At 40.1% G+C, this 14,162-nt stretch overlaps 1 protein-coding gene across 2 annotated transcripts in view; it reads right to left on the bottom strand.

Annotated features, from left to right (window-relative positions):
- nudt13 (nudix hydrolase 13) overlaps positions 1-14,162 on the bottom strand; it is a 47,084-nt gene that overhangs the window by 17,348 nt on the left and 15,574 nt on the right. For both annotated transcript variants that reach the window (XM_002935966.5, XM_012967652.3), the window contains one exon: positions 1,494-1,611. In XM_002935966.5, the coding sequence (XP_002936012.1) occupies positions 1,494-1,576 (83 nt within the window). In that variant the 5' untranslated portion in view covers positions 1,577-1,611. The remainder of the gene's footprint in view (positions 1-1,493; positions 1,612-14,162) is intronic.

Genomic DNA, 14,162 nt, shown 5'->3' with positions numbered 1-14,162 from the left:
GAATTACAGGAAGACCATCTCCCATAGGAGCATCTCCATTATAAGCAGATAATTCTATTTTTTACAACTGATTTCCTTTATGTCTATAATAATAAAACAGTAGCTTGTACTCGACACCAAATAAGATATCATTAATCCTTATTGGAGGCAAAACAATCCTAAGTGGTTTAATTACATTTTAAATCTTTTTTTAGTAGACTAAAGGTATTGAAAGACCCCTTATCTGGAAAACCCCAGGTCCCGAGTATTCTGGATAACAGGTCCCATACCTGTACTGTTTTATTGCTGTGGAAGTGCTTCCCCCAGGTAACACCTGTTCCTTCTCAAGGCCTTGCTTATACCCCTACAGTTAACTCCCTCCACTCCCTTTCACTGAGTATAATGTACCTAGGAATGCACCGAACATAGGATTTGGTTCAGGATTCGGCCGAGATACTGCCTTTGTCAGCAGGATTCGGATTTGGCCAAATCCACGCTCCTGGCTGAACCAAATCTGAATGTGGCTTTTTGTCACATAAATGCGGTGCTCTTTAACCCTTCTGTATACTAATTTTCATATGCAAATTAGGATTCAGATTTAGTTCGGGGTTGGGCCAAATCCAAAAATAGTAGTTTTGTTGCATCCCTAAATGTACCTTTGTACCTTTGTAGGAGGGTATAAAAAACCCTCCTTGTCTTTTGTTATTCCCATTCTGGCCATTTGCTCAGAATCACACTTAGCTATGTGTCAAATAAACTTGATTTTTTTCTACCCCAACTGATTTCCTTTTTTCTGAAGCATAGAGAAGAAAAGCAAGAGAGAAAAAGGAAGAGAATCCGTTTTTGGGTGGAGGATCCCTCCTAGCATGATATGGCCGATTATTTTTTTTTAAAAATGTCAACTTTTTTTTTTGTCCTCATATCCTTCCTATTGATTCACTATACAGAGGGATTTCTGTCATCATGTGTCCCAACATTTACCTCCAGTTAATAAGATGCTGTATTTGTATTGGCGCCAACTATGCTAACATTAAGATTTATTGGCTTTGTCATGTTACCACCTTTATTTGCTTAATAAGTAAATAAAGCTACAGATGAAGTTTACCTTTAAATTGAGTTTTTTGTATAATTTTATAATTACATTTTATAATTAAAGTGTATTAGCTTTCCTATTCAGCTTCTTCCAGCCTGCAACTAGATATTCTGTCTGATTGTTGGGTTCACTGACTTCAGTTTTATCTTCCATTTTGACTTGTATGATACTGCCTGGTTCTTAGGATAATTGAGTCCTACCAACCAGATAGCAGGCAAAATTCCCTGCATGAGACCAGTGAAACAAAAAGTGTGAAGGTGGCCATACACGAGGTCGCCAAGGGAGTGGATCTTCTCCCGATATCACCCACCCTGGGGCCAAATGAATAAGGAAATGTAACACAAATTAGCAAGTAAATGGTCACTGATGAAACAGAAAAATCAAAAGTCACTGATCATAAAGAGAATGTGTAACTACATACCTTGCATGCTTAACATATGAAGAGCTCAGTCGGGCACACGTGGATGTGACTGGTCTGATCATAGCAACACCAACACAGAACATCTTGAGGGCCTATTTAAAAAAATCCGAAAATCTACCTAAAAAGATAAAATACAGTGAAAATCTGCTTCATAGCAACCATGACATTTTCACATTTCTTCTAATAACCATTATCCTTCTTGGTTTCCTTTTTGGCATCTGAGCTCAGCAGCATTGTGTCCTAACCCATAATATACTTTTTAAATATTACATGACTATGCATTATTAAACATGGTTGTGAAAAGTCACATTTCATGCAACAATACGGACACAAATCAGCATATGTTTGCCAAATCATATGCAAGTTGCCATGTATATTTCCTATGTATATGACTGAGAATGGAGTCACTTCCAATGCATGGGCTTAAAAAGACAGTATACACCTAGAACCACCTTTGCTACAAATTAACACAATAAAAAGGAATTGTGTTAAAATTACATTCTGCCTTTTGTTTGAACCTTTTAAAAAAAAATCCATAATTTTCCATTTTTGCCATTATAAAGCACTAATTAAAAAGTTGGTCTATTTTCAATGACCATACTCTCCCCCCCGCCTCTTCTTTATAAGCAGGGAAATGTGTTTAGAGCTCCCTATCTGCCTTTCAACAAACAAACACTTTCTTTCTAAGCAGAATCCTTTGAGCATCTCGTTATCATGGACTTCTCAGTGGACTGATAATTTAAAGTTTGTCAGGATCAGGAAGTGACAGGAAGCACTAAAGTGAAACTGGCTTCAATCTTCTTTAGTGCCAGAAATAACAGAAACCATAGATATTTCTTAATTAAAACAGCAGGCAAAAAATATGTTCAGCACATGCCTTATTCACTGAGCTGATGTTGAAAAAGGGGTTTATACTGTCCCTTTAATAACAGCATTGGCTTGCCAGAAGTCCGTGATTGTCAGTCAGTATTGTCTGAGTTTACTCCCCTCTGGACCTACCACCACAAGCTGAGGGCAAGTTCAGAGTTCTCTTGCATCAATACATGCAACTACTTGTAAATCATCAGAACAGGCTGAACAACTGCCGCAAGTTGTTAGGAGCACCTATGGGTGCAAGTACCTTTGTGAATGGTGTCAATGTTCATTCAGTTTTGCATCCATTATAAATCTATGATTGGCATTAGGGCACCCCTTAAGGGCTCTGGCACACGGGGAGCTTTGTCGCCCGCGATTTTTTTACCGGCGCTTTGGCGACAAGACGAACGACAAAACGGCAGTAGACCCAAATGGCAATCGCCTGCGCCAAAACATACGAGGCTATTTCAAGTCGCCTGTTGCTCGAAATCGCACACAGACCCTTTTCTGAGCGACTTGAGCAAAATAGCCTCGCCATCCACAAGCACTGAAATCAAGTACAGCGTAGTACACGAGGAGATTAGTAGCTACGATTCGGTGCCTACGTCATGTCGTGCGTAATGACGCACACAGTTTGGGCGGGGAGTTTGAACAGGTTTTGTATTCGCGCCAAAGTACAATGAGCCATTCCGTGCGAAAACACGCCGACGACAACACACGCCGACGACAACACACTGAGGAAAGCACTCCCATTTCCACAATGCCGTTTGTTAAACTTCATTTTGATACTGAGCGCCTCATCGATCTCGTGCAGGAACGTCCGGCATTATATCTAACTGACTTGCCCATATATCACAACAAACAAAATAGAAAGAATCTTTGGGATGAGGTGGCAGTATACCTTGTTGAAGGTTGGGAATCTCTTTCAGAGGAGGAGAAGAATACCAAAGGTAACTGATTTCTTTATACCAAGTCATCGTGTATTGTGCATAATGGAAAAAATCTGAGTACATATTGCAACAATATTTATCTCCTCCCTCTTTTTATTACAGTCAAAGAAATTCAGGTGCGGTGGAAACACATTAGGGATTGCTATCGCAGGGAAGTAGCTGCCCAGAAAAATGATTTCCGCAGTGGTGCTTCACCACCCACAAGGAAACGGTACTCTTATGCTGACCGGTTGACTTTCCTTCTTCCTGCTTTTTCAAAACGACAGTAAGTGGTAAATTTATTGGAATTTATTGGAATAGTGCTATAGTATAGTAACTGCTTTTTTTTTTACCATGTAGAATGTTGATTCCACATTGCTAATAGGAAAGTATTCCCTTGGTCTTTCCATTAGAAATTCTATGGAACTACTGTCTGGATGTCTAGAATGTTGATTCCATATTGTATTGTACCCCCCCCCCCCCCCCCCACTGTAGGCCTTTGAATGCACACTGCCCTTTGTCTTTCCATTAGAAATTCTATGGAACTACTGTCTGGATGTCTAGAATGTTGATTCCATATTGTATTGTACCTCCCCCCCCCCCCCCCCACTGTAGGCCTTTGAATGCACACTGCCCTTTGTCTTTCCATTAGAAATTCTATGGAACTACTGTCTAGATTGTTTTTTATACCATGTAGAATGTTGGTTCCACATTGCACTCCATATTGCATTCAGTAATAGTAATACCTTTGTCTTTTCATTAGAACTTCTGGCAATCTGGAAAATACAGAGGAGGGGAACCTTCGGGATTTAGCTGGAGAAAATGATCAAGGTGAAACATCACCAACGGAGCATTCCCCCACAGTTCCACTTCAACCCCCCACTACCACTTCCCCTTGTACACCCTCTCAGCCTGAGGGCAGTAATGGGGCAAAAAGGAAGAGGAAAAGCACTGATATTTCATCGGGTGAAGTAAAAGAAATGATTGCCATGCTGTGCAGTTCAATGTCTGCCAGAAAGCCAACAAATACGTATGAGGACACACCAGAGTATTTATTTGTAATAGGGTTACTGCCTACTATTATGTTGGTACCACAGGCACAAAGACCGGCAATGCAAGTGGAATTGCTGAAGAATATTGTCAGATTTATACCACAAGCAAATCAAGGCATGTCTGTGTCTCACCCACCACACCCTTACACCATGGTTCCACCGACACCAGCAAATCCATGGTACCCCTACCAGTACCCTTCAACTTCCCACCCTTCAACTTCCCAAGCATGGGATAATGCACAAAACTCCACTTTCACGGACCTTTAAATGCCTTTCTGCTGAAGTTTGCACTTTTACGTTGTTGGGGAATGTTTGCACTGTTAAATTATTGGGGGATGGTTTACTGATATTTGCACTTTTTTACTTTTTGGGGAATGTTTGTACTGTTAAAGAATTTTTGGGGGATTTTTGCTGATATTTGCACTTTTTTACTATTTGGGGAAGTGTTTGCACTGTTTAAAGAATTTTCGGGGTGGGGGAGTGGGTTGCCGATGTTTGCACTAACGTTTTTTCATAATAAATCACATTTTTTGTGAAGCAGTGTTTCTGTATAACTTTCAATGTACCTTATGTGTCTAAATTTTGTATAATAGGAATGACACAGATATTAAAGGGTTGCAACTTTTTTTTTCTTAAATAAAGTAAAAAAATAAAACTATATACACAATATACAAAATTTTTTTTTACACTAATTGCTGCCTCTCCAGGGCCAGCACCCTTCGTTTTAGGGCCTTCACTTCGGCCACCAGCCGAGCATAGTCCCAGTTTTCCTCAGACTGCACATGGTCACCTACAGGGAATAAATTGCATTATCAAAAACAGGTATCACAAACAGGAGTGAGTGGACAATATACAATATATGCAATTTCATTTACCTTCCACACTGGGAGTGCCCAGTGATGAGTCAGCCTTCTCTGCTGCTGCCTCTTCAATAGGCTCTACAGCCTCCTCCCCCCCTTCAGCCTCCTCCTCAATAGGAGGCTCTGCCTCTTGCTCCTGCCAACCTATATGTAATAAATTGCATTATCAAAACCGGGTATTACAAACAGGAGTGGACAATATACAATATATACAATTTAATTTACCTTCCTCACTGGCCACTCCCAGTGAAGAATCTGCCTCCTCCGGAGCAGGCTCTTCAAGAGGCTCCTCCTCGCTTTCCGGCTCCTCCTCCCTTTCCTCCTCCCCTTCAGCCTCCTCCCGCTCCTCCTCTGCATGTTGTAAACGGGCCCCTGGTATAATATTTAATGTGAAGTTTAGTCACTGTAGGGTAGTTATCTACATTTTTGTTTTTTAACTTATGCATGGATCACTTACTATTCTCGTGCAGCTGCACCTGCATGATAAATTCAGGATCCCTCCGCTTCAGGTCAGACCACAGACGCTGCAATATGCGCCGGTTATAGTGTGACCCAAACTTTGCTTGCATCCTGCGGCGCAGGCGCCGCAGAATTGCCTGCTTGTGTGCCCTTTTATTGGGCTGCCATATAGGCACGCTATCATAGGATTTGCGCAGGAGATAGTCAACTATCTCCCATGCCTCCTGGTCACTGATAGCAGTGATGCCCACCATGATCCAAAGTATGGCTGCTAGTAGTCATGTGACTGCTGCTGGCCGCACGCACGCAAACGCGTGACGTCAAGGCGTACGACGTCGTGCGAAAATACGCCACGACAACACGACCAGGCGTCAATTCTTTTGTTAATTACGTTGACGTAATGACGCCTGCGTGTCACAAATATATGTGTGTATAGATACTCTATACACAAGTTTGTGACACCTATGTTAATATGTATGTATGTGTCATAATATCAAAATAGATATATAGACCTATAATTATATATATTTCCATAACCTGTGTTCATATGCAAGATTGCCTTTATCACTCTCCTGGGCCTTTCTTGTCCTATGTTCTGTTCTGATTACTTTTCTATTTGTGGCAGTGTGTATTGTACCCCCTCCCACTGTAGGCCTTTGAATGCAATGTGGAATCAACATTCTAGACATCCAGACAGTAGTTCCAAAGAATTTCTAATGGAAAAACAAAGGGCAGTGTGTATTGTACCCCCCCCCCCACTGTAGGCCTTTGAATGCAATATGGAATCAACATTCTACAAATGACAGACAATCAGACAACAGTTTTAATTCGTTAATTAGACTTTATTAAACATTTTAACAAGATGAAATGACCTTCAATGGTACTAAATTCTGGTCAACTGCCATGGTACTGCTCCATCAGGAGACATAAAATAATTGGCAAATTGCTCCCTAACTCGCATCCCTCCTGTAGGACCTCTAACAGGAGCCCAATGAACATCTGGAATGTCATTACTTAGTGTGTCTTGAAAAAAGTACCCATCCCGTAGCCGAACAAAATTATGCAGGACACAGCAAGCTTTTATAATTTTATCCACAAACTCTGGTTCCAGTTGCAGTGCCGTATGGAATACACGCCATTTGTTGGCAAGAATGCCAAATGCACACTCTACCATACGCCGTGCTCTTGACAATCTGTAATTGAATAGCCTTTTCTGAACACTCCGTTGTGAGCCTGGGTACGGCCGCATAATATTTTCAGTAAGGCCAAAGGCCTCATCTCCCACAAAAACGTAAGGCATTGGAGGTGCTGCAGTTCCAGGCAAAGGTTTTGGCAATGGTAGGCGAAGGGTCCCTTCTGTTAACTGGCGTCCCAGTGCTGAATTACGGAAAGCACTAGCATCGCCAGTGCTTCCATAAGCTCCCACATCAATGATGGTAAAGCAATAGTTTGCATCCACAACAGCCAGAAGAACAACGGAAAAGTATTTTTTGTAATTAAAGTACTTTGAGCCACTGTTAAAAGGCATTGTGACTCTAATATGCTTTCCGTCCAGGGCACCCAAACAATTAGGAAAGTTGGTTTTCTTGTGAAAATCCTCAGCTATCTCAACCCATGTATTTTCATCAGGCGATGGCATCACAATCCTTTGCAGCTCAGACCAAATCAGCAGGCAAGTTTCACGCACAATTCTCCCAATAGTGGTTCGCCCAATCAGGAATTGAAAATACAGGGAAGAAAACGACTGTCCAGTTGCTAAAAACCTGAAAGAACAACAAAACAAAAGGATTGATAAATTTTAAATACTGTCATGCCCTGTACTATTGTAAAATACTCATAGGCATACATTTAAATACCATGTATACACCAAACACATACATACATTCATACATTTATATACCCATGTATATACCAAACACATACATACATATATTCATACATTTATATACCCATGTATATACCAAACACATACATACATTTATATACCCATGAATATACCAAACACATACATACAAAAAAAAAAAAAAAACACATACATACCAAAATGTGCATGGATATGAAAATACAACATACTAACCTTAGTGTAAGGCACAATCTTTCCTCCGGTGAAATAGGATCCCTCATCAAGGAGCGGGCACGAGACAGGCCTGGCTTTAAAATGGTCAGAAGCTCATCAAAACTTGTTATTGACATTCTAAAAAATGTCACAAATTTTTCTGGATACCTGCGTAGTTCACAATAGAGTACATGAAACTGTCCTTTGCTTGGACGCTGATTTGTAATGGGATGTACCCAATATTTTCTAGCAGCTGCCCTCTGTTGTTTTTCCTTTTGTAGTAAATAGAAATACAATACTATGAGAGCCATCAATATGATCATATTATTATCATATTCCATTGTACCACCGTTGGAAGACGCCGAGTGAAGACGAGTAACAAAGACACCAAATGAAGACGAGTAACAAAGACGCTGAGTGAAGACGCGGGGAACACGCGGTTTATACCGTTGCGCGAAGACGTGGCGTTATGACGCAAGATTACTCCTCCCCCTGGGAGGGCTTATTCCTTCGTGGTAGCAGATCGCCTGGAACTCAACGCATGTGAAAATCTCTTTGTGTGTATTGTCGTTCGTCTTGTCGCCAAAGCGCCGGTAAAAAAATCGCGGGCGACAAAGCTCCCCGTGTGCCAGAGCCCTAAAGGGAGAAATTTGATGGCATTCCATTGTCTCCAGAATCTCCTAGGCAAAACTGTTAAATGATATGTGTCCTACTTGTCCTGGGCGCCAAACAGGTAACTGATGCCACCCAGCCTAACTTAATTAGCTAAAAAGTAAGCACTAGATACAAAATAAACAGAAAACCCTTTTGCTTGCCAATACAAAACAATTATAAAACTTTCATTTAAAAAAAGTTTCCATTTAAGAGCTGTCAGGGTCATGAAGCAGCTGGGAAACATAGGGCCTGATTCACTAAAGGGTGATAAAACGTGCGCTATTTTTATTGTGCGCTAAAATTTTTACCGTGATTTTTCGCACGATTCACTATAAGCATACTCGCGCTTTTTTATGCGCGATATTGCATGCGTTATTTAACTCGCAAAAAGACTATTTCAATGCGGTATTTGCCGGTACATGCGCTAAATTACGCGAATAGTCGCCGCATATGAATGGTAGCATAGAAATAGTGTATAAAAATTGTTGCCGCATATAAATGATGTATATAAATATTAGCCACATATAAATGGTATCATATAAATAATAGATGCTTATAAATAGTAGCCACTAGTGATGAGCAAATGTGTTCTGGTTATCTTTAGTGAAAAATTAGCAAATCTTTTGAAAGATCCACGAATGTTGTGCGGGCAAAAAAATTGTTGCTGTGACTATTATTTTTTGACGCTTGTATAAATTTTTGGATGTGCGGTGAATTTTTGCGTGGCAAATTTTTTCATGCGTTTTGCCATTGGCGGAATGTTTTGAGAAACGCATGAAAAAATCCGCCGCAAAAAAATTCAACGCACATCCAAAAATTCGCTGCGAATCCATGCCTGGCGAAACATTTCATCACTTGTAGCCAAATAGAAATAGTCGCGCAAATGAACGCACGCCATGTTAGCCATACACGCCAATACTTGCGGAAAATTACTGTATTAAAAATGAACATTTCGCTGCAAACTGGCGGCTGCGTCACTCTAGGGGAAACACATACTTGAATAAATAACACTGTAAGTCCATATTTTATTGCAAAAAATCATTTACTGTACTTTTGTATAATTTTTCGCCTGCCTGTAGTAGGTGTTAATTTTCGCATAGCCGAATGCGATATTTAGCGCGCAAAAGTTATAGTGAATCATGCGATCGTATTCTTTTCAGAGCGGAAATTAACTGAAAACGGTAAAACTAGTGCGAGAAATAACCCATGCGAAAATGGCGATTTTTCGCACGCGATAATACTATGGTGAATCGCGCGCAAATTATTTTGCGTTTTTTAACGCAAAAAAGCATGCGATAATTTTTATCTCCCTTTAGTGAATCAGGCCCATAATCTCTACAGTCTTTTGCTTTCTCTGCTCACAGCAATGACATTGACTACTATTGTACAAAGGAAAGTGTGCTTATGGAAAAACCCAAATACCGTATATACTCGAGTATAAGTCGAGTTTTTCAGCACCAAAAATGTGCTGAAAAATTCACCCTCAGCTTATACTCGAGTCAGATTAAATAAAAGCAGGTTTTCTGAGAGATCTCACTTGTAAAAGCCCCTGCCAGCAATCGTGATTAACATTCCAGGGGGGCACAGTTGTCCCGGGCCCCAACGATCGTGGATTTAAAGAGTTACAGGCCCTTGGCTCATTGGTGGTCAGCGGGTAATTTTATTAGTTGCGCCCCGTGCATACCCGTGACGTCAGCACGCATAAGGCGCAACCTAATAAAAGATCTGCAGCTGCGAAAAGTGAAACGGGGGACGCAGGCGGAAGCAGCAGCCGGACGCAGCAGGCAGGGAGGCAGACAGGCAGGTGAGCGGGAGGGGTGGGGGAGGATGTTGCGGGGAGCTGGGTGATGTTGTGGAGAATGCTGGAGGATGTTGGGGGGAGCTGGAGGATGTTGGGGAGAACGCTGGGGGGGAGCTGGAACCCCTTTAAAGTTACATTTTCTTTTTAAAGTTGGGAGACTCATTGAAAACCATGAGTAGAATGCGACTTCTCTGTTCCGAGTTATTAATTCATTATGGTTTTGAGATTCCTCTTTTTAAGTAAAAAGGTGCACAGTTTAGCGAGTTGAAAATTCACAAATTCAAATTTTGAAAAATATGCCTCTAAGGCCGACGACACATGAGGAGATTAGATTAATCTCCACTAGCGGTGTCAACTACTCTTCGCAAAAGCGTTCCTACTGGCGAGAATGTAAATCACCAGTAGGTAAACAGATGTGTTGCTTTGCCTTTTAGGGCTCTGGCACACGGGGAAAACTCCCTGTTCGCGGGTGACTTATCTCCCCGAGTTGCCTACCCCTGCCATCCCACCGGCGAACATGTAAGTCGCCGGCGGGATGGCAGACGCGGCAGGGCGATTTCAGGAAATCAGCGAAAAAGACTCGCGAGCCCTTAAAGTTGCTCGAAATTTCTTTGTGAGGCAATTTTGGGAAACTTCAGGAAGCTGAAGCAAGACATATGTTTTCCTACTGGTAATTTATATTGTCGCCAGTTGTAAAGCAATCAAGAAGATTAGTTGCCACTGCTAGGGGAGATTTATTGCGGAGCGACTAATCTCCTCATGTATCATTGACCTAAGTGCTGTACTTTTAAATAGTCTAAAAATATGAAACAGCCCTGACAGACTTACCCCGTATGTAATAAAGGCACAAAGTTTGCCCACATGCAGTAACCCGAAAAGATGTTTGCTTTTACACGTGACCAGAAAATGCTACTTGCTGATTGGCTGCTATAGGTGACAAGAACTGTAGCAAACTTTGCGCTTTATGTTACATAAAAGCACTGTTACTAGTATTTGTCAGGCAACTGCAATGTTAGTCTGTGGGGGGCTGTATCAGGATCTTTAACACTACATTACAAACAAGGCCAGCATACATATAAGTAAATGTCTCAGGAGCTAATCAAAAGCAAATATATCTGAAATAATGCTTTAAGGGTGAAGACACATGGAGCTACTAGTAGCAGCTACTTTTTCACAGCTATTAAATGCCAGAAAATACCATGCCATAGACATAGACAATACTGAGAACTGCCTCTGCTAAAACACACATAGAGGCAATTATCAGTAAATGATCAACACTGTCTATTTTAGTAGCCACGACAAATAACTGCTACTAATAGCTCCGTGTGTGTTCACCCTTAGGGTGAGGGCACACTGCATACGATCTGCTTCTATTCGCCTGTGTTTTGTAGGAAAGTGGAAAGAAGCAGTTCCGCTCCTATATGCTCCTGTGTCTAGCTACACTGACAGGCACAGTGTTGGCCTGTGTGCCACTACACAGAGCGGAGGTTGGCCCGAAAATGCATTCTTTTGGGTGTTTTCAGCTCCTGTAGTATCACTCCCATGAACTGTTACAGGGAGCTTCCCAATAGCAATAGCAAAAGGTAGACCCAGACCTGCAAATTAATTGGTGATGAGCACAGATCCTGAGCTGATCTGATTGTTGGCCCATCATGTTTTATGAAAACAGCATTAACATGTCAGTCCTAATCAGACTCTGTCTAGAGGGGCTGCAGTTTCTGGCCTCTAAGCCACCTGAGGTGGCTCCTTCGATGGCGCATCACTAGTGTAGAGATTGTTATTGCGCTCTCTGCCCTAGCAGAGCAAAACTGCCATTTTAAAAACTGGAAATTTGGCTCTTAAAGTTACCAGGAGCAGCTTATTGACACCCCGGTAACCTTGGCACTACTGCCAGAAGCGACTTTCTTAACTCAACTTATGGCAGCAGCTTTTATCGGTCTATATATGGCCAGATTTAGCCATGCCCGTCATGGATTAAAAATATAGCATAAAGTGTCCAATTTCTCATTCAGGAACTGAGGGTGGTATAAAAGTGACCCTTTAGGCATTTAACTAAATCACCTTTTATAAATATTGTTACTGCTCTAGTAAACAGCAATATCTCCATACCTTAAATCTGCTAAAAATCACTTAAACATCAAATAACCCCAACATAATTGTTGTGCCACCAGTTACCATAAAGTACAAAGTAATGTTTTATTATTACAGAGAAAAAGTAAATCATTTTTAAACATTTGAATCTTTGCTTAAAATGGAATCTATGGAAAATGCCATTTCTGGTGTTTGATGATTTTTGGATAAAAGGTTTTCAGTAGATAAGTAAAAAATGATTTAACATTTTATGAAGAAAGCAGCTGCAGTCCCTTTGGCCTAATAACAGCACACGATGGAATGGAAGCCAAATAAAGCATATTTTGTCGTTGTTTTTGCAGACGAACATGCCAAGCATTAATTATATAGACAGGAAGCCAAATGTAAAACATTACTTCTTTCAAATGAAAAGTAGTCGTTGAAAACTAGAAAAAGTGAAATCACCAGCAAAGCATTTAAACTGAAAACATACAATATGCAAAGTTGTTACCATTAAATTAATTCCTGTGTGGCACTTTGCTGCATCAGCAGAAATATATTTAGTGTATTGTCTCCTTTTACTAAGTCTGATGTTTATCTATTAACTGGAAGTGCATTATCCAGAAAATATATCCTACAAAATATGCAAATGAAATTTCCCATACAGTCAATTGGAGGCTATACTAAAAGGTTTTTTTGCTGAGGGTCTGCTTCAATAATGGTGTATGATGGTGTAAAGAGTCTCTGGAAAAAGTTTAAACAGAGCATCCATCCTGTAATAACACTTAAAACTGAAAACAAATGGGGCAAAAACAGAAATAAATAAATAATTCCTATATTTCTTAGTATGTTACAGAAAGCCCTATTCCTAGCAACTTCTCAATTGGTCGTGTTTATTTGTTCTTTTATTATTTCCCTTCATCTTCTACATCTTTCCAGCTTTTAAATAGGGGTTACTGACACCAGCAGCAAAAAAAAACTATTGCTCTGTGAGCTTCCAATTTTTATTATTCTTACTTTTAATTCCTTATCTTTCAATTCAGGCCCTCTCGTATTCATATTACAGTCTCTCATTCAAACCACTGAGTAACCTGAAATTCCAAACTAAATAGCTTCTGAACAAAAAGTTAAATAACTGTAAACCACAAAAAAATTGAAAACAATAGCAAATTGTCTTAGAATATCAATATGTCATACTAAAAATTAGTTTAAAGGTATACAACCCCTTTAATAAGTCTTTGTGTGCATACTGATTTCCTACAAAACAAGTCGAAATAACATGGACCTCTTTGTTGTGTTTAGTAGTTAGTTCATCAATTTAATTCTTAGGCTTGTTTAATTTGTAATGGAGATAAGTAGTAGTGCTCAGATCAGGACGACCTTTCTTTTAACCATCTTTCTCTTTTTGTCAGCCAAATGCCAGACGCACAAAAATAATATGATTTGGGATGCTGCAGCCAAGCTAAGTTTAGGATACATTACAAAACATCAAAAATGGGCAGAAGTGAAGATACAACTTTTTAAAATCTGTCTATTCAAAAAGTAGTGAGAAAATGTTTTGCTCTTTCAAAACCCTATTTAAATGTCAAAAGTATATTGATTTTATTGTATACACGTTACAATTAACATACGTGTACTTTGCCATGTCAATCTATGCACTGCAGCACTTGCAATACAGTATGTATATTTTGTAGGAGTTAGGTTATAAAAGTGACTAAAATACAAGGTCAAGCTAACATCTTTAAAATACACATTCTTCAGGGGTAATTGGTCACTAATTCTAGTTTATACAGAACTGTTGTCCAGAAAACATTAAATTAATCTGAACTAGTTAGTATATAGCTATTCAGCATGATTATATCATGGTAAGTGGAATTTGCCCAAAATCTAAATGGGCAAAACTACTGTTTATTATCTAACACCAAATTCAGAA

This window comes from Xenopus tropicalis, chromosome 7 (assembly GCF_000004195.4).
Source record: "Xenopus tropicalis strain Nigerian chromosome 7, UCB_Xtro_10.0, whole genome shotgun sequence".
Lineage (NCBI taxonomy): Eukaryota > Metazoa > Chordata > Amphibia > Anura > Pipidae > Xenopus > Xenopus tropicalis.
This window is presented reverse-complemented; position numbering and strand designations above follow the sequence as displayed.